Source organism: Balaenoptera borealis (assembly GCF_965194805.1).
Source record: "Balaenoptera borealis genome assembly, chromosome: 8".
Classification (NCBI taxonomy): Eukaryota; Metazoa; Chordata; class Mammalia; order Artiodactyla; family Balaenopteridae; genus Balaenoptera; species Balaenoptera borealis.
In genome coordinates this window covers 91,866,387-91,894,037 of record NC_138865.1, presented here as the reverse complement: position 1 = coordinate 91,894,037, position 27,651 = coordinate 91,866,387, and the positions used below count along the sequence as shown (strand labels likewise).

At 40.5% G+C, this 27,651-nt stretch overlaps 3 protein-coding genes across 17 annotated transcripts in view; 1 reads left to right on the top strand and 2 right to left on the bottom strand.

The window, feature by feature from the left end:
* Positions 1 to 27,651, bottom strand: part of PLPPR1 (phospholipid phosphatase related 1) — a 276,464-nt gene that overhangs the window by 41,325 nt on the left and 207,488 nt on the right. For all 9 annotated transcript variants that reach the window (XM_082404172.1, XM_082404173.1, XM_082404165.1 and 6 more), the window contains one exon: positions 12,446 to 12,634. In XM_082404172.1, the coding sequence (XP_082260298.1) occupies positions 12,446 to 12,634 (189 nt within the window). The remainder of the gene's footprint in view (positions 1 to 12,445; positions 12,635 to 27,651) is intronic.
* LOC309634186 (acyl-coenzyme A amino acid N-acyltransferase 2-like) overlaps positions 1 to 27,651 on the top strand; it is a 121,667-nt gene that overhangs the window by 63,019 nt on the left and 30,997 nt on the right. The window lies entirely within an intron of this gene.
* LOC309634263 (large ribosomal subunit protein uL15) lies at positions 21,165 to 21,702 on the bottom strand. Its single transcript, XM_082404238.1, has one exon. The coding sequence runs from the start codon at positions 21,666 to 21,668 to the stop codon at positions 21,222 to 21,224; it is 447 nt and encodes a 148-aa protein (XP_082260364.1). The 5' UTR covers positions 21,669 to 21,702; the 3' UTR covers positions 21,165 to 21,221.

Sequence of the window (27,651 nt, the reverse complement as noted above, 5' to 3'; positions counted from 1 at the left end):
CACTTATTTTCAGGTCTTGGGGGGAAGATCAAGCACTACAGCAGGGTTTCAAGGTCACTCAGCTCTCTGCCATTAACCCATCAGCTGTAATCAGCGCTGGTTCCTAGCAATGCCTCTCATTCGGGAGGAAAATAAAAGTAGAACCAAATGGGTGGGTAACTGTCCAATTACATACAGAACTAACTGCGACCTTCAGCAAATCATTTAATGTAGCTAAGTCTCAAGTTACAAGTAATGTAGCTAACAACTGGCCCCCTGAATAACTAACAGACTCAGTCAAAAATGAAGGGAATTGGACCACAAACTTTCTCTATGTTCTTTGGGATGTCTCTTTTCTATTTCACTGGTATGCTGTGAGGATAAAGTAGGCAAGGACTGCAGAGTACAAGTAAATTAAAAGATGTTATTCTTGCCATCATCATTTATGGAATATTCCTCAGCACATATCTTGGAGGCCTGCCATCATTATTGGTCACATTTTTCACCCAGAGAAGCAAAGGAATGGAACGGCTGAATCAGGGTTCCATACTTGAAAACTAGAGTAGAACTGTAGGTCCTTAATACTCAGTTCGCTAATCCGTTGGCCATATCCCCGTGGCTTCCCATCAGAGCATTTGACCCCATGTCAGTTTGTGTCCTTTGGGGAAAAGGAACTGGTGGAAGATATGTGATCAAAATTTGTAGGCGGGAGAAGAGTTTTTGCTGAAAATCCTAGAATGAAAGATCTATCATTTTTACCCAAAGAGAAGAGAAAATTCATCATAAAGTTCTGTTTTGTTTTTTGGCCATGTGTGTTTTTGTTGATTAGAATTGCTATTTTTCAAGTCTTATTAAAGATTGGTTATTTCATAATTATGTCAGAAGAACTGGAATGTTTTAAAAATATATCTTTCAATTCGAAAATACTGCATTGATGTAGAATTTAAACATATATATATATATATATATATGTATGTATATAAAACAGAAGAAAAAAGACTGTACCATTAGCACTCAGAGATAACAGCTATACATTTTTAGTTTATTTCTTACTAGTCTTTTATGTGTAATTATAAATTTGGGATTATACTTGTAACACACATGGTGTCTTGTTAGGGTCTATTAAATATTCAGACCCACAGACAGCCACATGCTTCACTTGGCACTGTGGTCCACTTGGGAGGAACAACACCTTGCCAATAGGGCAGCATCACATGCTCCTCTTTAGCACATGCCCTTGCAGTGGTCCAGCACAGCTCAGGTGCAAGGAGACTGCAGACATATCAGAGGATGCAGGAGCCACCAGCTTAAAAGACACATCATGTCCTATAGGAGTCAATATATGGTATAGAAACTCCATAGACATAGCTTCCAAGTTCCCACATTGGACATGCCAAGTGTCCAGAGTCACTGTACTTGGAAGTCACAGCATGGCACCTTTTCAGGTAATTATAGTTCTCTGGGTCCAGATGCAATTCACCAATCGGGTTAATTTTGCCTAGTAACATAGCTGATACATATCTTTTTCTAAGGAAACAGAGCAAGAAAACTAAGGGAAATTCAAATTCTCTTATAGAAGAGAAAAACTTTTATCTGCAATACTATATACAATTTTTTAGCCTTCATAAAAATCATTTCACTAAATCACAAGCATGTTTCTTTGCTATTAGAGGTGTTTCAGAAACATGACTGCCCGAAATGTGTTTAGACAATCCTCTAATGCTGTGTATTTAGCCAAGTTTTCCTTCCACTCTTAAAACTATCACTGACGTGAACATCCCTATATACAAATCTTTGTATTTATATAAAACTCTGGTTATCTCTTTAACATAAATTCAGGGCATGGAATTAATGACTGGGTCTGAAGTTGATAAAACTCTCAGTACATCTCGACCAGCTGCTCTTCAGAAAGAAAATGTCAGTTTACATTTGAATTGTATGAAGGTATCTGCACCTTTAACAACACGGGTTAAAGTTTAAAACATTTGCCAAACTTAGATGGGAAAAATGCTGTATTTAAAATAATTTTTCTTTGATAATTGATGAGTTTAGAAATGTTTATATGCATACAGTCAATTTATTGTTGTTAATTGTCTATTTTTGTCCTTTCTAATTTTTATTTTGGGAAGCTCATCTTTTTAAGTATTAGGAATATTTACATTGGAGTCTCATGCTGCAAATTATTTTTGCAGTCTTTATTTACTTTTTCTTTTGGTAGAAATGCTTATTTTCAGGTAGACAAATCTATCAATCCTTTTCTATCTGCCTGCAACAACATTCCTAATTGAGGATGCTTCTGTGGGTGTGTATGTGGACTTTCTAAGTGTTTGAAACCCACATTTTTCTCACCTCATAATGTGCATTGAAAAGCTTTCCACCTATTTTAAGGCTCTGGAACAGTTTACATAGTTATGGGTTTTCTTTTTTTTTTTTTTTTTTTGATTAATTAATTAATTAATTAACTTTTGGCTGCGTTGGGTCTTTGTTGCTGTGCGCGGGCTTTCTCTAGCTGCGGCGAGCGGGGGCTACTCTTCGTTGCGGTGCGCGGGCTTCTCATTGTGGTAGCTTCTCTTGCTGTGGAGCATGGGCTCTAGGCGTGTGGGCTTCAGTAGATGTGGCACACGGGCTCAGTAGTTGTGGCACGCAGGCTCAGTAGTTGTGGCACATGGGCTTAGTTGCTCCGCGGCATGTGGGATCTTCCCGGACCAGGGTTTGAACCCGTGTCCCCTGCGTTGGCAGGCGGACTCTCAACCACTGCGCCACCAGGGAAGCCCAGCTATGGGTTTTCTATCCCTTGAAAATTTGAAGGAATTTATACTATAGTTATGTGTCCCCAGTACTATTTTGTGCAATAAATTTTAGACATGTTTAAAAATTTGTATTCATTTATTCAGCTTTTCTACATTTTTAAAGGCATTGTTAGTAAGTTATCTTTTCATAGAATATTATAAATTTTATTGAGAAGTAAGCATGTATTGGCACAGAATTGAATATACAATTTAAATAAAACTACAGTGTAGACTTTAAAGGTTTATATATTTTTGCTTATATATTCTTTTTTTTCTTGACTTTTTTTTTTATTGGAGTATAATTGCTTTACAATGGTGTGTTAGTTTCTGCTATATAACAAGTGAATCAGCTATACATATACATATGTTCCCATATCTCTTCCCTCTTGCATCTTCCTCCCTCCCACCTTCCCTATCCCACCCCTCTAGGTGATCACAAAGCACCGAGCTGATCTCCCTGTGCTATGCGGCTGCTTCCCAGTAGCTGTCTATTTTATGTTTGGTAGTGTATATATGTCCATGCCACTCTCTCACTGTGTCACAGCTTACCCTTCCCCCTCCCCATATCCTCAAGTCCATTCTCTAGTAGGTCTGTGTCTTTATTCCCATCTTACCACTAGGTTCTTCATGACCCTTTTTTTTCTTTTTTTTCCCTTAGATTCCATATATATGTGTTAGCATACAGTATTTGTTTTTCTCTTTCTGACTTACTTCACTCTGTATGACAGACTCTAGGTCTGTCCACCTCACTACAAATAACTCCATTTCGTTTCTTTTTATGGCTGAGTAATATTCCATTGTATATATGTGCCACATCTTCTTTATCCATTCATCCGATGATGGACACTTAGGTTGCTTCCATGTCCTGGTTATTGTAAATAGAGCTGCCATGAACATTGTGGTACATGACTCTTTTTGAATTATGGTTTTCTCAGGGTATATGCCCAGTAGTGGGATCTCTGGGTTGTATGATAGTTCTATTTTTAGTTTTATAAGGAACCTCCATACTGTTCTCCATAGTGGCTGTATCAATTTACATTCCCATCAAGTGCAATAGGGTTCCCCTTTCTCCACACCCTCTCCAGCATTTATCGTTTGTAGATTTTTTGATGATGGCCATTCTGACTGGTGTGAGGTGATGCCTCATTGTAGTTTTGATTTGCATTTCTCTTATGATTAATGATGTTGAGCATTCTTTCATGTGTTTGTTGGCAATCTGTATATCTTCTTTGGAGAAATGTCTATTTAGGTCTTCTGCCCATTTTTGGATTGGGTTTTTTGTTTTCTTGATATTGAGCTGCATGAGCTGCTTGTAAATTTTGGAGATTAATCCTTTGTCAGTTGGTTCATTTGCAAATATTTTCTACTATTCTGAGGGTTGTCTTATGGTCTTCTTTATGGTTTCCTTTGCTGTGCAAAAGCTTTTAAGTTTCATTAGGTCCCATTTGTTTATTTTTGTTTTTATTTCCATTTCTCTAGGAGGTGGGTCAAAAAGGATCTTGCTGTGATTTATGTCATCGACTGTTCTGCCTATGTTTTCCTCTAAGAGTTTTATAGTGTATGGCCTTATATTTAGTTCTTTAATCCATTTTGAGTTTATTTTTGTGTATGGTGTTAGGGAATGTTCTAACTTCATTCTTTTACATGTAGCTGTCCAGTTTTCCCAGCACCACTTATTGAAGAGGCTGTCTTTTCTCCACTGTATATGCTTGCCTCCTTTATCAAAGATAAGGTGACCATATGTGTGTGGGTTTCTCTCTGGGCTTTCTATCCTGTTCCATTGATCTATATTTCTGTTTCTGTGCCAGTACCATACTGTCTTGATTACTGTAGCTTTGTAGTATAGTCTGAAGTCAGGGAGCCTGATTCCTCCAGCTCCATGTTTCATTCTCAAGATTGCTTTGGCTATTCGGAGTCTTTGTGTTTCCATACAAATTGTGAAATTTTTTGTTCTAGTTCTGTGAAAAATGCCAGTGGTAGTTTGATAGGGATTGCATTGAATGTGCAGATTGCTTTGGGTAGTAGAGTCATTTTCACAATGTTGATTCTTCCAATTCAAGAACATGGTATATCTCTCCATCTGTTGGTATCATCTTTAATTTCTTTCATCAGTGTCTTATAATTTTCAGCATACAGGTCTTTTGTCTCCTTAGATAGGTTTATTCCTAGATATTTTATTCTTTTTGTTGCAATGGTAAATGGGAGTGTTTTCTTAATTTCACTTTCAGATTTTTCATCATTAGTGTATAGGAATGCAAGAGATTTCTGTGCATTAATTTTGTATCCTGCAACTTTACAAAATTCATTGATGAGCTCTAGTAGTTTTCGGGTGGCAGTTTTAGGATTCTCTATGTATAGTATCATGTCATCTGCAAACAGTGACAGCTTTACTTCTTTTCCAATTTGGATTCCTTTTATTTCTTTTTCTTCTCTGATTGCTGTGGCTAAAACTGCCAAAACTATGTTGAATAACAGTGGTGAAAGTGGGCAATCTTGTCTTGTTCCTGATCTTAGTGGAAATGGTTTCAGTTTTTCACCATTGAGGACGATGTTGGCTGTGGGTTTGTCATATATGGCCTTTATTATGTTGAGGAAAGTTCCCTCTATGCCTACTTTCTGCAGGGCTTTTATCATAAATGGGTGTTGAATTTTGTCAAAAGCTTTCTCTGCATCTATTGAGATGATCATATGGTTTTTATCCTTCAATTTGTTAATATGGTGTATCACGTTGATTGATTTGCATATATTGAAGAATCCTTGCATTCCTGGAATAAACCCCACTTGATCATGGTGTATGATCCTTTTAATGTGCTGTTGGATTCTGTTTGCTAGTATTTTGTTGAGGATTTTTGCATCTATGTTCATCAGTGATATTGGTCTGTAGTTTTCTGTTTTTGTAGTATCTTTGTCTGGTTTTGGTATCAGGGTGATGGTGGCCTCATAGAATGAGTTTGGGAGTGTTCCTTCCTCTGCAATTTTTTGGAAGAGTTTGAGAAGGATGGCTGTTAGCTCTTCTCTAAATGTTTGATAGAATTCACCTGTGAAGCCATCTGGTCCTGGGCTTTTGTTTGTTGGAATATTTTTAAGCACAGTTTCAATTTCAGTGCTTGTGATTGGTCTGTTCATATTTTCTATTTCTTCCTGGTTCAGTCTCAGCAGGTTGTGCATTTCTAAGAATTTGTGCATTTCTTCCAGGTTGTCCATTTTATTGGCATAGAGTTGCTTGTAGTAATCTCTCATGATCATTTGTATTTCTGCAGTGTCATTTGTTTCTTCTCCTTTTTCATTTCTAATTCTATTGATTTGAGTCTTCTCCCTTTTTTTCTTGATGAGTCTGGCTAATGGTTTATCAATTTTGTTTATCTTCTCAAAGAACCAGCTTTTAGTTTTATTGATCTTTGCTATTGTTTCCTTCATTTCTTTTTCATTTATTTCTGATCTGATCTTTATGATTTCTTTCCTTCTGCTAACCTTGGGGTTTTTTTGTTCTTCTTTCTCTAATTGCTTTAGGTGCAAGGTTAGGTTGTTTATTTGAGATGTTTCTTGTTTCTTAAGGTAGCATTGTATTGCTATAAACTTCCCTCTAAGAACTGCTTTTGCTGCATTCCATAGGTTTTGGGTCGTTGTGTCTCCATTGTCATTTGTTTTTAGGTATTTTTTGATTTTCCCCTTTGATTTCTTCAGTGATCACTTCGTTATTAAGTAGTGTATTGTTTAGCCTCCATGTGTTTGTATTTTTTTACAGATCTTTTCCTGTAATTGATATCTAGTCTCATAGTGTTGTGGTTGGAAAAGATACTTGACACGATTTCAATTTTCTTAAATTTACCAAGGCTTGATTTGTGACCCAAGATATGATCTATCCTGGAGAATGTTCCATGAGCACTTGAGAAGAATGTGTATTCTGTTGTTTTTGGATGGAATGTCCTATAAATATCAATTAAGTCCATCTTGTTTAATGTATCATTTAAAGCTTGTGTTTCCTTTTTTATTTTCAACTTGGATGATCTGTCCATGGGTGAAAGTGGTGTATTAAAGTCTCCTACTATGATTGTGTTACTGTCGATTTCCCCTTTATGGCTGTTAGTATTTGCCTTATGTATTGAGGTGCTCCTATGTTGGGTGCATAAATATTTACAATTGTTATGTCTTCTTCTTGGATCAATCCCTTGATCATTATGTAGTGTCCTTCTTTGTCTCTTGTAATAGTCTTTAATTTAAAGTCTATTTTGTCTGATATGAGAACTCCTACTCCAGCTTTCTTTTGACTTCCTTTTGCATGGAATATCTTTTTCCATCCCCTCACTTTCAGTCTGTATGTGTCCCTAGGTCTGAAGTGGGTCTCTTGTAGACAGCATATATACGGGTCTTGTTTTTGTATCCATTCAGCCAGTCTGTGTCTTTTGGTGGGAGCATTTAATCCATTTACATTTAAGGTAATTATCGATATGTATGTTCTTATTCCCATTTTCTTAAATGTTTTGGGTTTATTATTGTAGGTGTTTTCTTTCTCTTGTGTTTCTTGCCTAGAGAAGTTCCTTTAGCATTTGTTGTAAAGCTGGTTTGGTGGTGCTGAACTCTCTCAGCTTTTGCTTGTCTGTAAGGATTTTAATTTCTCCATCAAATCTGAATGTGATCCTTGCTGGGTAGAGTAATCTTGGTTGTAGGTTTTTCTCCTTCATCACTTTAAATATGTCCTGCCACTCCCTTCTGGCTTGCAGAGTTTCTGCTGAAAGATCAGCTGTTAACCTTGTGTGTTGTTTGTTGTTTTTCCCTTGCTGCTTTTAATATGTTTTCTTTATATTTAATTTTTGATAGTTTGATTAATATGTGTCTTGGCGTGTTTCTCCTTGGATTTATCCTGTATGGGACTCTCCGTACTTCCAGGACTTGATTAACTATTTCCTTTCCCATATTACGGAATTTTTCAACTATAAGCTCTTCAAATATTTTCTCAGTCCTTTCTTTTTCTCTTCTTCTTCTGGGACCCCTATAATGCGAATGTTGTTGCATTTAATGTTGTCCCAGAGGTCTCTGAGACTGTCCTCAGTTCTTTTCATTCTTTTTTCCTTATTCTGCTCTGCAGTAGTTATTTCCACTATTTTATCTTCCAGGTCACTTATCCGTTCTTCTGCCTCAGTTATTCTGCTATTGATCCCTTCTCGAGTATTTTTAATTTCATTTATTGTGTTGTTCATCGTTGCTTGGTTCCTCTTTAGTTCTTCTACGTCCTTGTTAAATGTTTCTTGCATTTTGTCTATTCTATTTCCAAGATTTTGGATCACCTTTACTGTCATTATTCTGAATTCTTTTTCAGGTAGACTGCCTATTTCCTCTTCATTTGTTAGGTTTGGTGTGTTTTTACCTTGCTCCTTCATCTGCTGTGTGTTTTTCCATCTTCTCATTTTGCTTTTCTTACTGTGTTTGGGGTCTCCTTTTCACAGGCTGCAGGTTCGTATTTCCCATTGTTTTTGGTGTCTGTCCCAAGTGGCTAAGGTTGGTTCAGTGGGTTGTGTAGGCTTCCTGGTGGAGGGGACGAGTGCCTGTGTTCTGGTGGATGAGGCTGGATCTTGTCTTTCTGGTGGGCAGGTCCACGTCTGGTGGTGTGTTTTGGGGTGTCTGTGGCCTAATTATGATTTTAGGCAGCCTCTCTGCTAATGGATGGGGCTGTGTTCCTGTCTTGCTAGTTGTTTGGCATAGGGTGTCCAGCACTCTAGCTTGCTGGTTGTTGAGTGAAGCTAGGTCTTGGTGTTGAGATGGAGATCTCTGAGAGATTTTTGCCATTTGGTATTACATGGAGCTGGGAGGTCTCTTGTGGACCAGTGTCCTGAGCTTGGCTCTCTCACCTCTGAGGCACAGCCCTGACGCCTGGTTGGAGCACCAAGAGCCTTTCATCTACATGGCTCAGAATAAAAGGGAGAGAAAATAGAAAGAAAGAAAGAAAGAAAGAAAGAGGATAAAATAAAATAAAATAAAGTAAGATAAAATAAAATAAAGTTATTAAAATAAAAAATAATTATTAAGAAAAAAATTTTTTTTAATAAAAAACAAAGAAAAAAAATGGACGGACAGAATCCTAGGACAAACGGTGAAAGCAAAGCTATACAGACAAAATCTCACACAGAAGCGTACACATACACACTCACAAAAAGAGAAAAAGGGAAAAATATATATATATCGTTGCTCCCAAAGTCCACCTCCTTAATTTGGGTTGATTCGTTGTCTATTCAGGTATTCCACAGATGCAGGTACATCAAGTTGTTTGTGGAGCTTTAATCCACTGCTCCTGAGGCTGCTGGGAGAGATTTCCCTTTCTCTTCTTTGTTCGTACAGCTCCCGGGGTTCAGTGTTGGATTTGGACCCGCCTCTGCATGTAGGTCGCCTGAAGGCGTCTGTTCTTTGCTCAGACAGGACAGGGTTAAAGGAGCAGCTGCTTCGGGGGCTCTGGCTCACTCAGGCCGGGGGGAGGGAGGGGTACGGATGCAGGGCGAGCCTGCGGCGGCAGAGGCCGGCGTGACGTTGCAGCAGCCTGAGGTGCGCCGTGCGTTCTCCCGGGGAAGTTGTCCCTGGATCACGGGACCCTGGCGGTGGCGGGCTGCACAGCCTCCCAGGAGGGGAGGTGTGGAGAGTGACCTGGGCTTGCACACAGGCTTCTTGGTGGCGGCAGCAGCAGCCTTAGCGTCTCATGCCCGTCTCTGGGGTCCGCACTGATAACCGCGGCTCGCGCCCGTCTCTGGAGCTCCTTTAAGCAGCGCTCTGAATCCCCTCTCCTTGCGCACCAGGAAACAAAGAGGAAAGAAAAAGTCTCTTGCCTGTTCGGCAGCTACAGACTTTTTCCCGGACTCCCTCCCGGCTAGTCGTGGTGCACTAGCCCCCTTCAGGCTGTGTTCACGCATCCAACCCCAGTCCTCTCCCTGGGATCCGACCTCCGAGGCCCGAGCCTCAGCTCCCAGCCCCCGCCGCCCCAGCGGGTGAGCAGACAAGCCTCTCGGGCTGGTGAGTGCTGCTCGGCGCCGAGCCTCCGTGCGGGAATCTCTCCTCTTTGCCCTCCGCACACCTGTGGCTGCGCTCTCCTCCGTGGCTCCGAAGCTTCCCCCCTCCGCCACCCGCAGTCTCCGCCCACGAAGGGGCTTCCTAGTGTGTGGAGACCTTTCCTCCTTCACAGCTGCCTCCCAGAGGTGCAGGTCCCGTCCCTATTCTTTTGTCTCTGTTATTTCTTTTTTCTTTTGCCCTACCCAGGTACGTGAGGAGTTTCTTGCCTTTTGGGAGGTCTGAGGTCTTCTGCCAGCGTTCAGTGGGTGTTCTGTAGGAGCAGTTCCACGTGTAGATGTATTTCTGATGTATCTGTGGGAAGGAAGGTGATCTCTGCATCTTACTCTTCCGCCATCTTCTCCTCTCCAACTTTTTTTTTTTTAACTTTTGCTTTTCTTATATTAGACTAACCAGGGGGTTGTACATTTTACTTATTAATCCTATTGTTTTCTGATTCACTGATTTTTCATAATTTTTATTGATCTGTTTCCCTTGCTTTCCTTAGGTGTTTTCATTTTTTTGTTTTTTTTTTAAAGGGAAAAAACTCTCTGTAATTACAAAAAGTAATTGCAAGAGAACCTAGGCAATGATGTTTCCTGGGGGCTGGGAAGAAGAGAGGAAAATATGTTAGTTAGTCAATGGATCACTCACGGATTTATGTCTGAGTACCTGAGAAAATGATATGTTTATGGGACAGGAAGAAACCAGGACCTGATTCCAGACTAATTCTAGGACTAGGTAGAGCTGCCATTAAACCATTACAGATAGAACTCAATGTGGCCTCCAGGTTTTATCTGAGGAGTGAAGTGTGTCACCTTTTAAGGTACTTAGAAGGGTGTCTTTTATGCTTTCTCTTAGTCCTTGGGCTGGTGAGAAAGGAAAAGGGAAAGGTAAGAGGAACACGGAGATCAGTCTTCCTCTGGGAGAGGGCACATCCCCCATCGCTCTAAAGAGGAGGTGATACCAGGGTTTCAGTGGAATCTCCTTCTCTGCAGGGAGAGGAAGTTGGTCTGTGATCCTGAAGAAGGTAAAGATCAGTTTCCAGCCAGGTTCTTTGTTTCCCCAACTTCTAACCATTTAGTCCATGGCAGACGCTGTGCCAAGTCATTTGTATGAAGCATCTTATTTAAGTCTTGACAACTCTGTGAAATAGGCAGTCACGTTATCCCCATTTTTGGGGGAGGGAACAGTAGAGTGACTTGCCTGAAGTCACATAGACAGGATGTGAACCCTGGAAGGTCGGACTGCAAAGCATGTGTTTTTTGTTTTTTTTTTTAAACTTTTATTTTGTTTATTTTTTGGCTGTATTGGGTCTTCGTTGCTGTGCGCAGGCTTTCTCTAGTTGCGGCGCACGGGCTTCTCATTGCGGTGGCTTCTCTTGTTGCGGAGCACAGGCTCCAGGCACGAGAGCTTCAGTAGTTGCAGCTCGCGGGCCCTAGAGCGCAGGCTCAGTACTTGTGGCGCACAGGCCCAGTTGCTCTGCGGCATGTGGGATCTTCCTGGACCAGGGATCGAACCCGTGTCCCCTGGATTGGCAGGTGGATTCTCATCCACCGCACCACCAGGGAAGCCCAAAGCATGTGTTTTTAACCACTGTGATAGATCATGTTTTATCACTGCTGACCTTAATTCCTATGGCACAGCCTTATTATTTAAGGGGGAGCTTGTCAAGTCTAGGATCAATGATCAAAATGAACTTAAAGTACTATGACTCATTATGTCCATATTATTTCCTCCTCAAAATTCTATTCTATTTCTCATCTTAAAGCAAGTAAAACATTTGCATAGAAAACAGTACTCGAATTGAATGTCTGAGCAATCAGTACATCCCTCAGCATGCCAGTCGGTATTTTTATTACTGCTCCAAGGAGAGGGGAGTGGGAGAGGGCAGGTAGGGGAGGAGGGAGGGTTGGGGGGAGGCAGCTTTGGAAGAGAAAGGGGGGAAATAATAACTGAAATTACATCCCAAATAATCTGATGTTGTAGCATGTTCAGACACAGAAATGTTTATTTTAAAACACTCACAAAGTCATTTTTTTAAAATCAAATTAAGACATCTGAATGCTAAATCATTTTACCAGACAATACAGATCTATGAGCTTTATGCTTTTGAAATAGTCTCCCAAGAGGTCTGTCTGGCCACTTTTTTTTTTTGCCTTTGAGAGAGAAGAATGCAATCAATGAAGGTAAATTTGCAACTTAATTGAATGTGACGTAATGTGAGCAGAGCCAGAGCCGCCCAGAACAATTCACAGCAAACTTCAGGTCAAGGGGTTTCTTTCATCTCTGGCCTCTCTGGAAGTTCAGTCAGAAGAGCAAGAGATACAGGCCTGGGCGATTCTATTCCACTCTGATTGAGGCTTTGTATCAAGGCCAGCGTTTACATTCAAGACCTCTTCTGAATACACACAACGCACAGCATATTTTTTCAAGAGTACAGTCGCTGTTCTTAACATGGCAGCCACTCAGGCCTGTTCATTTAAAAAATATATACGTATGACATTCAGACATTCTTTTAAAAATATATATGTATATATATTTAAATTCAGGGACCAAAAAGCAAAAGCCACCTATAAAAGAAAAGGCAGACAGAAAATGTCGTTTAGGATCCAACAGTAAAGAAGGAAATCCTTTCCTGTACTCACAATAGCAGTTGGGCTGGCAGCCAGCACACAATAGAGCACCAGAGGGGTGATGAAGCTTTCTTCCTCTGTCCCCGGGTAAGGCTTCATTAAGTCTCCGTCCTGACAGAAGAATCCTTGGATATGCACCTGAAAAGTGTCAGTGCATTCGAAGTAGTAGGCAAGCAGCACTGTCCCAGCCATGATGACAAGCTGAAAATACAGCATGGCCACACAGAGACATTAGCCGGGCTTCGGAGCCGCGCCCGCCCCTCAGAGCACACTCCCTCCATCACCCAGCTCTCCTTGTATTGGTATTGCCAAGTGTGTGCGTGTCTGGCTCCGTGTGCTCCGGGCTCAGGGGGTGTGTGCTTACTTGTCTGCCTTGTAACATCTGTTACAAAAACCTTCCAGAAAATAATGAACAGCTCCCATGTGAGAAGCAGACCACAGCAAGGCTTGTAGAGAGACCCAGGCTCTGCTGCGCCCCTCGCAGGGGATGCATGGGAACCAAGGCAGTACTGCCGTTCAGGACGGAGGTGAAAAGTCAAAGGATAGTGGCATATGAATTGGCAAGATGTAGAGTGAGATCTGTTCATGGGCAATTTCATAAAATGTTAGAGATAGACTTACTTTATTATAAAGTAGTAGAGGCAGGTAAATGGTGAATGAATGAACAAACAGGAAAGCTAAAGCCTAGAAAGGTTAAGGGAAGTCTTCAGAACCTAAATTACCGGCGTGGATGAAAACATTGTACAGGTATCCTATATCAGTCATAACTTTTATCCTTTTCCAAAAAGATTTTGCCTTTATTCCAAAATGCTTTCTACCAGTAAGTAAAGGACTTTACTGATGATCACATCTTATTATAGACATATATCCTTCACAAGGTTTGGACACAAAAAGGGACACAATTATCCTTTCATTTGATTCAGAAATGTCCCAGATACTCACCGAGGTTTAGATGTAGCCTTTAATAGGTATGAGGAGTTGGGGGAGTATGGAAATGCCATTATTTTTCTCATTCCCATTAGGAAACACCAAATGGCAAGATGAGACGGTGATAAAGGTAGACAGAAAAGAGGTCTTTGAGGTTATGAAATTACAGAAAGTTAAGCTGGAAAAGATCTTAGAGATCTTCCCATCTAAAATCTTTATTTCATAGATGAGAAAATGGAGGTCCAGTAAGGAGAACTGACGAAAGCTGGATTATCCAACAAGGAAACCAAACATGTCCTTAGACTGACAATCAGCAAAGCAGGGAAACTAAAATGGGGAAAAATATTTTAAAAGTATCAAAGTAGGGCATCTTTGTACATCTTTTATGGCTTAAAAATTGTTTCTATTTGGAAGTACATAAGGGGCAGGGAGGGGGAAACCATAATCTTTTAGGTTTTAGTCTCAAGTTCTTATTCCAGCCCTGGAATGACTAACCTAAGGTCACGTAGCTAGTTAGTGTTAGACCCAGGACTAGAATCCCACATTTTCTGATCCCCAGGGGGCAAAACACCTGGGTCACAGCATCAAAATCGCATCATACACAAAAGTGTGGAGAGTTATGGGGAGAGGCAAAGTAGCTCAACTCTAATGCAGAGAGGCACCATTTGGCATCTTTATCCACGTTCATATCCATTTCTTTAGCCACAACACTGAAGCAGAGCCTTGCACTTTGCCCACTCTCTCACACCTGCTTCTGGTACGTTAGCTCTGCAATTCCTCCTCACTCTAGCAGAAGGCATCATTTTCTTTAAGGGTCATTTGGATTAAGAATCTTCCCCCAGGACTTCCTGGTGGCACAGTGGTTAAGAATCCACCTGCCAATGCAGGGGACACGGGTTCAATCCTTAGTCCAGGAAGATCCCACATGCTGCGGAGCAACTAAGCCCGCGAGCCACAACTACTGAAGCCCGTGCTCCCTACAGCCCGCGAGCCACAACTACCAAGCCCGCGTGCTGCAACTACTGAAGCCAGTGCACCTAGAGCCCGTGCTCCGCAACAAGAGAAGCCACCTCAATGAGAAGCCCGCGCACTGCAAAGAGTAGCCCCCGCTCGCCACAACCAGAGAAAGCCCGCACACAGCAACAAAGACCCAATGCAGCCCCCCACAACCAAAAAAACAAGAAGCTTCCCTCAACCTTCCATTTTCTCTAACTCTTTGGTTAGAAACCTTTCATCTTTGGTTCAGAAGCCTCGAGTATCTCCAGCGGTAATGTGTCTAAAGTACAAACACCTAACCATCCTGCTATAAAGGTCTTTACCTTTTGGCTGTATCCATCACCACCTTTATCTACAGGTAGGCTCCAAATCATACTTCGCAATCACTCTCTCTCACACATGACTTGTTTCTGGCTCTACAAGGATTTTGTTCCATTATCTGACATTTTCTACCCCTTCTCCCACAGTGGACCTTCTGGCACAACTTCTGACCATCCAGTAATCTCTAGACATTCGCATGTGTTTCTCTGTGCCTGAAGTTGTTTATTGGCACGTGTAAACTACCAATGCTCATGCCCACCATCTCTACTGTTTCAAGCATTTTGTTTATTTCTTTTCTCTTTAGCAACGGAGAAGAGACTTGGATAAGGATGTTTCCTATAGGAATGAGAGATAGGTGCTCCCAAGCTGCCCCACTGATTGGTGCTCTTGCTAGCACCTAGTTTATAAAGTCAAGGCCATGAAGTTTCTATTTCTTTTGTGCTGCGCTAGTCAATTGAGTCGACCCAACAGGAGGGAACCTAGCCAGCTGACCCGAATGTTTTGGAGCTAACACTAGGATTCCAACAGTCTGGGGGCTCTGCCTCTGGGGCTGTTTCTGTCTCCTGCACAGGCTTGATCTGATTTCTCTGTATCTCATCCATGTGGCAGGAAACACATTTCTCTCTCTCAGCTTCATCAGCCCTAAGGAGAAATAAGCTTGGAGAACAGGCAGGATCGATGGGGGCTTTTTGGATAAAACAAAAACAAAAATGGCATCTAGCTTCCTCTATTGAGGAAGAATATTATATTTTACAAGGGACATTTGTGCTACCACTTCCATTTAAAAGAGAAAAAGGTGAAAATGAAGTAAATGAAAGCAAAATAATGTGTGTGTGTGTGTATATATGTATATGTATGATCTCTATATATACGATCTATATATATTATATATGTATATTATATATGTATATATATTATATGTATGTATATATGTGTATATATATGTAAGAGGACTCAGAAAAATGAAGAATAGAAACTTTTAAAACAGAATTGTCTTAACATCAAATACATCAAAATCAACAGTAACAATAAAAAAGCCAAGGTCAATATATCTAAATTTGATATACATAGAAAAAATCTTGAATAGCTGCTTGGCCAATTTAACTATGGAAACAGCATTCAGAGAGAACTGAATGAATGAATGAATCAAGTGCAGGGCATAAAGAACAGAGAACCTTGGAGACGCAGGGTGGTAGAGGTAGATGGGAACTTCCACAGCCTACGGGACAGAACTGACCCATCAGCATGAGTCACCTTGGCCTTGGCTCCTCCCCTGAGCAGCCAGAAACCCCTTCATGTCATTTTAAAGCCATCCTCAAGCTCCCTGGAGCGTCCTCAATAAAATACCAGTTAGAGATGCACAGAAACAAATATAGAACAATTTGGATCTTGACTTCTAGGTTTCTTTTCTATTGAACATTCTCTTGCGACCATATATTAAAAAGAAGCTTATGCATTTACTGCAGGAACAGAAACAGCACGTTGATTCTGCTTCCACAAGCAGAGAGCTCTGCCTTGCAGCACTGATAACACACAATTAGCCGTCAGTGTCCTCCCTTCCTCCGCCCTGTCCTGGGCCATGATTCATCACTGTCTAGGTTTGTGTCACTCGTGCCAGCTGGCACACTTGCCGTCTCCGCTGCCTTCTCCAGCCCCATTTAGGGAGGCATGGAGGGAGGCCATAATGTTGGTGTCACATGAGCAGATGGTGGGGCTGTGCTGGACCCAAGTGCTGGTGGAAGGGTTGACGGTATTAGTGTGAAAAAAGCAATTATGGCTGTGGGGAGATAATGAGGTAGAAAGAGCTCATGTACCAGGGATTTTCCTCAGCTGTCGCTTTCTAAGAATGACAACCCGATATATGAAAGTGCATTAAATCCTGATCATTCCACAAAGATTCAGAAGGCAGAAGCCAGCAATATCTGAAATCCAGCCTCTCAGAGTTGAGAGTACTGTGTTTCTACCCAGGTTCTCTGCTGATCGGAGAAAAATGAATGTCACAGAGGGATAAGTGGGGAGGTCACAAAGCTGAGAGAAGAGGCTGAGATGACAAGTACATTTTTCTTTGGTCGGTGAAGTCTGAAGCAATTGTGGACCACTAATTTATATGACAGGATACAAGCTGGGAGAGCAGGGGATAGGTAAATGGTGCTATGACTCATGTGAGTATGTATGTGTGTCCAGGGATGTAGGGGCAGACACATGACGTGGAAATGAGAGGACCGGTATCTGGTCTGGGGTGTAAAGGGTGTAGTTTGAACTGGGGACTCCTGGTGCTAGGTGACCAACCATCTCATTTTGCCCAGGACCAAGGGGTTTCCTGGGGGCATGGGACCTTTCAGTGCTAAAATGGAGGTAGTCTTGAACAAACTGGGGTGCTAGGTCACTCTACCTGAGACAATGTTTCCCTCCCCAAAGAGCTTTCTTATTCTGGGTCTGGCCAGGAGCTATCAAGACCAATGCCAATTAATCAGTCAACCAACATCTGTTTCTGAAAACCGCCTCTGTGTTCAGTTCTGAACTAAGTGCTGTGAAGGTGAGGAATTCTCAGATGTGCTCTCTAACCTCAAGCCATTTGTGATCAAGCCAAGTGGGGAGCGCTCGCCAATACAGGAAACAGACAGTGATCTGTAGGAGGGTGTCAGCTGACCCCAAGCTGGGTTTCATACATGGCTGCATGTGTTTGGTGACCTGGGAGGGATGGGTATTGGCAGAAGGAGAACGAGGGAAGGGGCTACTGCGTGGAGAAGGAGCGAGGGCAAGGGGATGGAGAGGGCAGCATGATGTGTGTTCAGGATATTGGTTTCGACTAAGCCTCGAGGACATATGTTCAATTCCATAGAGAGATGGGATAAAGGAAGCGCAGAGCAGAAGGAACGCTGCAGCAGAGCTTAGGTGATGAGATTTGGCAGGGTTGTGATGCAGAAGCAAAGTCTTAGGACTCCAGGGGATAGTACACGTTAAAGATTTGCATGTTGTTCAGTGTTGAGCAAGCATGTTAGGCACAAGGGTCAGTAGCTGCACGAAAGGGTTGGGGTGGGAAACCCTCAAGTGGCACTGATGGAAGTGGGAAACAAAGTAGTAAGTTAGAGGGGAAACACCTGAGAAAACTGACAGTGGAAACACCTGAGACCTCACTGGGAACCCTTAGAAATAAGGATAACACTTTGAGAGGGGCTGAAAGTTCTCCATAAACAACATGGGCAAGATCCAAGGAGAAGAGGAAGGAGTAGGAGATGGAGGAGGAAGAGATGGTGATGGTAAAGGTGATGACCTATATTACGCATATGTCCTAGGAACTGTTCTAAGCGCTTGACATAAATTAACTCTTCTTCTGCCCAGGCACCCTGTATGTGGTACATATATTATTTCCATTTTATAGAAGAGGAAACAGGCACAGAGAGATTACATGAATTGCATTAAGGTCACACAACTCGGGTGAACCTAGGATGATTACTATAATTATGATGTATTTCTCCACACAAACTTGGACAGCCTGGGGAAAATCAGGTTACAAATACGTCAGCATAATATTAAGGGCTAAACTATGTGCTACAGACTTGAGTACTTTATTCAAATGTCTCCTAGTATCAATTTCATCTGTATGAAGGTTAATAATAACTCATAAATATGCACTGAGGCATGTTTATGTATTCTCATTTCGTTCCAAAAAGAAGTTACACCAACTTCCACCAAATAAAGTAAGCAAGCATCAAAGAGCAGTTGGAACAGAAGAAGAAATAAATAAGGAGATAGGAGTTACATCCTTGAGTATAAGTTGTCTAATAGTCAGCACAATAAGGAGATACTGGTCATTTTCACATTTCGCAGTAGCTATATGATAAAAACCAACCAACGGTTGAAGAGTAGAATCTTTCTGATATAGTGACTGGATAGGAATTCATCCTGAGTTTTCATAAGGGACATGACAAACAATGACAATACTGAGTATGTTGGTGCTGTTCTTTATATGGGACCTCATATCAACTCTTCTTAACATAGGCCGATGACATCACATCAAAGCTAAATGCACAAAAACAATAGTGTGAGATAGAAGGGAGGAGGGTTGGCATTATGATTCGGTCTAGGTTGAACTTGAGAGAGATAGCACAATGAAAGGTTAAGACTGCTAGGCTGGAAACCTGCTCTGCTGCTTTTACTAGGTGTGTGACTTAAATTCCCATGCCTCTGTTTCTTCGTTAGTAAAGTGGGGCTAATAATGCTACAGCACCTACCTCTTCAGGTCATCATGAGGATTAAATGAGGATTGTGTAGTATTTAGAACAGTATCTGACTCATAATAGTAAGCATGTTCTAAAAGAATGGGTAGACTATATATTCTTCACTCCTTCCTAATTATAGTTTCTCTCAGGTTAGGTTTTTAAAAACTACTGGGTAGCAGTGAATTAGATACTACCTTTTAATAAGTTTCCTGCTAGTGAAATACAGACCTGCATCTTTTTTTTTTTTTTAAATAAACAGCCAACTCTTTTTTTTTTTTTTATCAGAACATTTAAAACCCCACATTTGTTTTATTTATTTTTATTTTTGGCTGTGTTGGGTCTTCGTTTCTGTGCTAGGGCTTTCTCTAGTTGCGGCAAGCGGGGGCCACTCTTCATCGCGGTGCGCGGGCCTCTCACTACCGCGGCCTCTCTTGTTGTGGAGCACAGGCTCCAGACGCGCAGGCTCAGTAGTTGTGGCTCACGGGCCTAGTTACTCCGCGGCATGTGGGATCTTCCCAGACCAGGGCTCGAACCCGTGTCCCCTGCATTAGCAGGCAGATTCTCCACCACTGCGCCACCAGGGAAGCCCCACCTGCATCTTTTAAAAAAAATGGATTTCATTGTTTAATAATACTACAATGCTATTATTAGAGTAGACTAGCGGAAGGAACCTTTGCTCAGACTACTCTCTGTAGGACAAATCTTTTAACCTTTCCTCATCCCGGTTTCTTCTGTGAAAAAAGATTTACTTTTCAGGGTTGTAATGAGAATTGAGGATATTATACATAAATATCAATGACACTATTTTGGCACATAGTAGATGCTTAATAAATGATATCCCTAGTTATTATTAGCTTCATTTAGTGTTACTGTGTCTTATATATGCCCCTTATTATGGTGGTTTTCCAAACTGCAGATCTCAAACCATTAGTTGATTGTGAAACAAATGTACACAAGGTAGGGTTCAACTAGAATTTTTTAGTGAAAAAGAATGGAATAGAATTGAATATATTAGAGTTTTATACATAGTAAGGACAAGTGTTTTTTAAAAATTTTATTGAAGTACAGTTGATTGGCAATGTTGTGTTAATTTCTGCTGTACAGCAAAGTGACTCAGTTATACATATATACATATTCTTTTTCATATTCTTTTCCATTTTGGTTTATCACAGGATATTGAATATAGTTCCCTGTGCAATACAGTAGGACCTTGTTGTTTATTCATCCTGTATATACTAGTTTGCATCTGCTAATCCCAAACTCCCAATCCTAAGGACAAGTGGTTTTATGTGAAACTTTTGTTGAGTATGTAACATATAGGCAGAGGGAGAATGTATAATACAAAGTGAAATATATTTCTTACTATGGGTTGTATTTAAAAATCCTTCAATAAAATGTGATTTTATTAGATACTTGTCTCATCATAAGCAAGTTTCTTATACTTTAGTGCCTAAGGCATGTAGGTTCAAATCCCAAATACACTAATTACTACTGTATGTCTTTGAACTTAACCTGTCTATGCCTTAGTTTCCTCACCTGTGAAATGAGTTCTCATGAGAGTGGTATGAGAACTATATAATTAAGTATATCAAAACCACTTAGCAGGCACTCAATAACTGTTAGCTGTTATTTTATTAAGAATTAAGTAGAATATATATTTTTTTCTGAATAAGCAAACAATACCACATGCACTAAAATACATAAGAGAATATGAAGTCATCGCATTAGCCAGGACTGAATAATCAACTAGTTTTTCCATCTATAAAATGATGCTTCTTGACAAGCATCTTATTTCCACAAATATGAATTTTCAAGAGTCAAACTATTCTTAGTTTTGCTATTTGCAAATGATATTATCTCAAGATATGAAGGAATAAAAATAAAATATTAAGCAATCAATTAGTCTTTTGTCAATGTATTTGATCCTTGATTGTCTATTATATTTTTGTATTTTATGAAAGATTTTTTTTTTTTAAGTATTTGTTTATTTATTTATGGCTGTGTTGGGTCTTCATTTCTGTGCGAGGGCTTTCTCTAGCTGCGGCAAGCGCGGGCCACTCTTCATCGCGGAGCGCGGGCCTCTCACTATCGCGGCCTCTCTTGTTGCGGAGCACAGGCTCCAGACGCGCAGGCTCAGTAGTTGTGGCGCACGGGCTTAGTTGCTCCGCGGCATGTGGGATCCTCCCAGACCAGGGCTCGAACCCGTGTCCCCTGCACCGGCAGGCAGACTCTCAACCACTGCGCCACCAGGGAAGCCCGAAAGATTATTATTATTATTTTTTGAAAAGCGCTTATCATTTAATGAATCCCACCATGTGGCTTCAAGCTACCAGGACACAAGCCCCACCGACACCCTTAATCTTCTCCTCAGCTCTTCTGCTGAAGAATTTGGCCTTCACGATGACAGGCTGCTTTGGGAGCTTTCCCTTCCCCAGAACTTTGTAGTAACCCGATCGCACCACATCAATGATAGGAGCAGCTCCAGTCTTGTTCTTGGCAGCATTTACCCGTGTCTGCTCACTGACCAAGGTCCACAATTTATCAAGGTTGACAGTTGGGCAGAAGCTCTGGTTCCTCTTTAAGTGGTAATGCCTCATACCAACTTTCCCAAAGTATCCTGGGTGATATTTGTCGAAGTTGATCCTGTGGTGATGCATGCCACCAGCATTACCGCGGCCTCCCGGGTGCTTCCGGTGTTTGCCGATGCGGCCGTGGCCGTGGCTCACGTGGCCCCTAAGTTTCCGGGTCTTCCTTAGTCTGGATGGCATGTCAGCGACCGATACGAAAAAGCGAAGCCCGAAAGATTTTTAAAAATTATTTTATTGTGGTAAGAACACTTAAAATGAGATCTACCCTCTTAACAAATATTTGAGTACCATATGTTATTGTTGACTATAGGTCCAATGTACAGCAGATTTCTAGAGCTTCTTCCTTTTGCTTAACTAAAACCTCATGCCTATTGATTAGTAACTCTCCATTTCCCTCAGTCCGGGATCATTTAATTAATAGGCAATTAAACTGTGGTTAAGAATGACATCCTCTTGTGAAAACTGAAAAACCTACAATGGACCAGTGCATGTATATGAGAATTCATTCCTTCTTCTTTAAGGAGAACCAAAGGTGTACCCATAGGCAAGGATACGTAGATGAAATGAGATTGTTCAGTTATTCAGCTAGTATTTATTGAGTGCCTACTACTTGCAGACATTGGGGATTTTCAGTCATTGACAAAACTGAATAACAAATAACAAATAAAACTTACAAAACACATGATTTTTGGGCTCATGGGGCTTTCTGTGGGGGAGACAGATATCATAAAAGCAAACCCAAGGGAATGATAATAATGACTCTCATTGACTGACCACATAGCCAACTACGTACCTTGAAATGCATTCTGTTACACGATCCTCATGCCACCCTGTGAGATGACGAGTCACCCTCATTTACAGCAGAGTATGTTTATCCAAGCTCACAGAACTAGTGAATGGTGGAGCCAGGATTTGAACCTCCGGTGTCAATTAAGCATAAAGAGATGATGCCTGTAAAATGCTTAGCCTAATGCCTACTTAGTAAGTGCTCAGTCCTTTCTCTTACTCTTTGATTTCTGTTCACTTGTCCTTTTCAATGCTTCTTGACATGGCTCTGGGGTAAGAGTGGGGGTTGACTGATCACCACCCCCCCATCACTTTCCTTTCTTGGTATTTAAGAACTTTCGCCTGCGTCTGACCATTCTGGCTCCTTTCATTTTTCCTTTTCTTCTACCTGGTCTGTAAATGGTAGTGCTCTCCTAGGACCTATCCTTTCCCCTCTTTTCATTTTCTTTCCATGTATTCTTCTTGGGAGATCTCATCTTTCTATGGCTTCCACTCTTATATTGATTCCACTGACCCTCATATTATCATTCTTGGTCCTGTTTACTCTCCTGACCACCAACCTTGTGCTCCACAGACACTCCAAATACCACAAGTCTGAAATGAAATTCAGCATGTCTCCTCCCCTCAATGTGCAACTTCTCTAGAGTTCACTATCCTGGTAAATCCAACCAACATCTTCTCAGTCACCCAGGCTAGAAATTTCAACATCATCTTAGACACTTCCTCCAGCTTTCTTGTTCTTCCCACCCCATACCTGGTCAGCTCCCATGTCTTTCTTACTGTAGTTCCTGTCCTATGTATCCCATTTTTCCTATGCCAACTGCCATGTTCTTATGCAGGCCTCCATATTCTCTCATCTACACTACTGAAATCTTGTCCTACCTGCTCCTGCTGCCTTTGAGATCTCAACCCCTTTATGCCATTAGTTACCCCACTACTAAAGAGTTATGATTCTAAGGCACAGCTATGATTGTGTCTTTCTACTCCAAAATCTTCAGTGATAACTATTTCAGATAAACCAAGCAATTTTCTGTGTATTTTAACACACTGGGCTCTGTTCCACTCATGTTTTTGATAATGGAGAGAAGCCTGCCATTTGAATAGAGACCAACCCAGGAAACCCCATCAGGCTTTGCTCCTCAGGTAACAGAAAATACACAGGTCTGCCTCTCAGCCTGGGCTGCCTACACCTCCCTATTTGGCCACTCCTTAAAGAACGAATGCAAATACCATATCCTTGTCTTTGCGTGTGTGTGTTTCCATCCTCCAGCATCCTGTTGGTTATTTATTAGTGAATGATATGAAGAAATGTAGAGTGTATGATAATATTTTCAGGTAGATTTACAACTACACTGAGGACGGGATTATTATTGGATCTAAGTCAAGCTAAATTGGGCCACAAAATTTTCTCTTTGATCTTCTGCTGTTAGGGATATGTATATTTTTAATTCAAAGACACAGATGAATACATATAAGGAATGTTAAATGTATAGTGACACAAAACTGAAAGGCATAGCTAATATTAGAGAAAGCAGAAAAAAATTCAAAATGATTTTGATGTTTGAGAACATTGCTTGGGGACAAATGTAAAGTCCTACAGCAAGGCTTTGCTATTCCTTAACTTCAGGGGCTGGTAGAGTGGAAAGCCTAGAACTCTGACCTGAGAGGCTCACCAGCTTTGGCCTTCACTGACCCTGCCCTTCCTCAGGGCTGCTTCAGACTCAGAGACAGGGAAGGTCAGAGCTCAGTAGATGTTAAATGTGTGGGAAAATGAGAGTGATGAGATGAGGAGTCAAGAGAAGTCTTTGAAAAGCAAGTCCTGGATGACTTTGATGCACATTTTATTTACTTACTTAGTAAGACAGGTGGATGGAAGCAATTTGCAAATGATCCCTATGGTCTAAATGGCTGCAGTCCTACTACCTTTAAAAAAAATTTTTTTTTATTTGGTGCACTGGGTCTTAGTTGCAGCTCGCCAGCTCCTTAGTTGCAGCATGTGGGCTCCTTAGTTGTGGCATGTGAACTCTTAGTTGCAGCATGCATGTGGGATCTAGTTCCCTGACCAGGGATCGAACCTGAGCCCCCTGCATTGGGAGCGCAGAGTCTTATCCACTGCGCCACCAGGGAAGTTCCACCTACTACCTTTTTGTTAACAAACTAAGTTGATTTGGGCGATAATCTAAGGTTTCTCAGCAGAATCATTAGAAGTCAGCAAACTACTCTGAACACCAACTATGTGCCAAATCCTTCAGCTAGTTGGTAGGAACATAAAGATGAAGGAGTTCTTAGTTTTTCAAGGGTATGAGCAAGTGACCAAATGATCGGTGTTTTTTTTAAAAATTTATTATTTTTAATTTTAATTTTATTGGAGTATAGTTGATTTCCAATGTTGTGTTAGCTTCAGGTGTACAGCACAGTGATTCAGTTATACATATACATATATTCATTCTTTTTCAAATTCTTTTCTCATAATAAGTTATCACAGAACACTGAGTAGAGTTCCTTGTGCTATACAGCAGGTCCTTGTTGGTTATCTATCTTATACATAGTAGTGTGTGTATGTTCATTCCAAGCTCCTGATTTATCCCTCCCCAACACATTTCCCCTTTGGTAACCATAAGTTTGTTTTCAATACCTGTAATTCTGTTTCTGTTTTGTAAATAAGTTCATTTGTATCATTTTTAAAAATCAGATTCCACATATGAGTGATATCATATGATATTTGTCTTTCTCTGTCCAACTTATTTCGCTTAGTATGATGATCTCTAGGTCCATCCATGTTGCTGCAATGGCATTATCTCATTCTTTTTTATGGCTGAGTAATATTCCATTGTACATATGTACCACATCTTCTTTATCCATTCATCTGTCGATGGACATTTAGGTTGCTTCCATTGTCTTGGCTATTGTAAATAGTGTTGCAATGAACATTGGGGTGCGTGTATATTTTCAGATTATGGTCTTCTCCAGATATATGCTCAGGAGTGGGATTCCTGGATCATATGGTAGTTCTATTTTTAGTTTTCTCAGGAACCTCCATACTGTTCCCCATAGTGGCTGTACCAATTTACATTCCCACCAACAGTGTAGGAGGGTTCCCTTTTCTCCACACCCTCTCCGGCATTTATTGTTTGTAGATTTTTTGATGATGGCCATTCTGACTGGTGTAAGGTGATATCTCATTGTAGTTTTGATTTGCATTTCTCTAATAATCAGCAATGTTGAGCATCTTTTTTGTGTGCCTCTTGGCCATCTGTATGTCTTCTTTGGAGAAATGTCTATTTAGATCTTCTGCCCATTTTTTGATTGGGTTGTTTGTTTTTTTGACATAGAGCTGCATGAGCTGTTTGTATATTTTGGAGATTAATCCCTTGTTGGTCGCTTCATTTGCAAATATTTTCTCCCATTCCGTGGGTTGTCTTTCATTTTGTTTATGGTTTCCTTTGCTGTGCAGAAGATGTTAAGTTTAATTAGGTCCCATTTGTTTCTTTTTGTTTTTATTTTCATTACTCTAGGAGGTGGACCAAAAAAGATATGGCTGCCGGTATCTTTTACATAAACAGATATCTTTTACATATCTGTTACATAAAAGTAACACTTTTATGTCTAAAAGTGTTCTGCCTATGTTTTCCTGTAGGAGTTTTATAGTATCTAGTCTTCCATTTAGATCTTCAATCCATTTTGAGTTTATTTTTGTGTATGGTATTAGAGAATGTTCTATTTTCATTCTTTTACATGTATTGATAGCTGTCCAGTTTTTCCAGCACCACTTACTGAAAACACTGTCTTTTCTCAATTGTATATTCTTGCCTCCTTTGTCATAGACTAATTGACCATAGGTGCGTGGGTTTATTTCTGGGCTTTCTATTCTTTCTATTCTATTCCCCCCTCCTTCCACCTCTGGTAGCCACAACTCTGATCTCTTTCTCCATGAGTTTGTGAACTTTTTCAAAAATAAAACACTAATACATATTGGTATAAATTGAAAATCTTTATCATTGGAATTAATGTGGTATGTCTTTATTTTTCTAGACTTTAAAGTACATAAAGTAGAATCATACCGTACATGCTGTTCCACAGCTTGTATTTCTCCTGACATATTTTGACCATCTTTCTATGTTAGTACATAGAGATCTTTACATTTATATGAGCTAATATGTTCTGATTGACACAGGTGTATTCAGGAACCAGAATAAAAGAGGAGATGTAGGTGTAAACTCAAAAGAGGAGAGCTCTGCGTGGTAGGCAGAGGAAATCAACCTTTTATTATATACTCAAAAGGAAATAACTGAAGGATTTTGAGCAGAAAAGTGGCACCATCAAACCTGTCATTGAAGAGTGTGACTTAGATAGGAATCTGTATTAGATTAGAGCAGAGACTCTTAGCAGAGAAATCAGAGTTGGTATTGTACAAAGGTTAGTTTACAGGTAAGTTACCAGGTACTCGAATACCAGTAATAGTGCAGTGCTATCACATTTCCAGAGCAAGCTCACACAATCCTATTTAGCTTTCTCTCCCTCACAATGGAGCAGGAGTAAAATATTGTCTGTTGTACATTTAGTTTTCAACTACCATTGTGAAGATATAAAGTAATGCATTCATTAAACTTTTATTGATAAACTACTACATGATAGGCATTAGGGAAACAGCAGTGCACAAAATAAAGTCTCTGTCCACATGGGGGAGGCAATAGAAAAGAGTAGATTTGGGGGCTGGGGAAAATAAGTTTAATTTTGAACATATAAATTTTGAGACATTCAACAGAAATGTCAAGGAGGCAGTGGTGTATATAAGTTGGAGACATATTTTGGGAGTCATCAGAGTATGTGATCGCCTAGTTAGCGAGCATACACAGAGGAAAGGGGAGTCCAGGAGATGTGACGAATGAGCAAAGGTGAATGAAGAAGCTGGTGACAAAAGTAGGGTTGGTGGGAAAGTAACAGTGAGCCAAGAACAAGAATCTCCAAAGATGGGAGATGGGGTGGTCCAAGACTTCATATAAGGGCACCAAGGAGGCAGAGTGAGTGGTACTGACTGAAGGTATGAGTCTTCAAGCTGAGTGACTTTTTTTTTTTTTTTTTAATTGAAGCATAGTTGATTTACAATGTTGTGTTAGTTTCTGGTATACAGCAAAGTGATTTAGTTATGTATACATATATATATACATACATACATATATATATATATATATATATATATATATATATATATATATATATATATACACACACACACATTATTTTTCATTTTCTTTTCCATTATGGTTTATCACAGGATATTGAACATAGTTCCCAGTGCTATACAGTAGGATCTTGTTGTTTATACATTCTACATATGCCAGTTTGCATCTGCTAATCCTAAACTCCCAGTCTTTCC

Excerpts from the sequence above, each read along its gene's own strand:
- LOC309634263 (XM_082404238.1), bottom strand. The coding sequence starts at position 21,668 with ATGCCATCCAGACTAAGGAAGACCCGGAAACTTAGGGGCCACGTGAGC.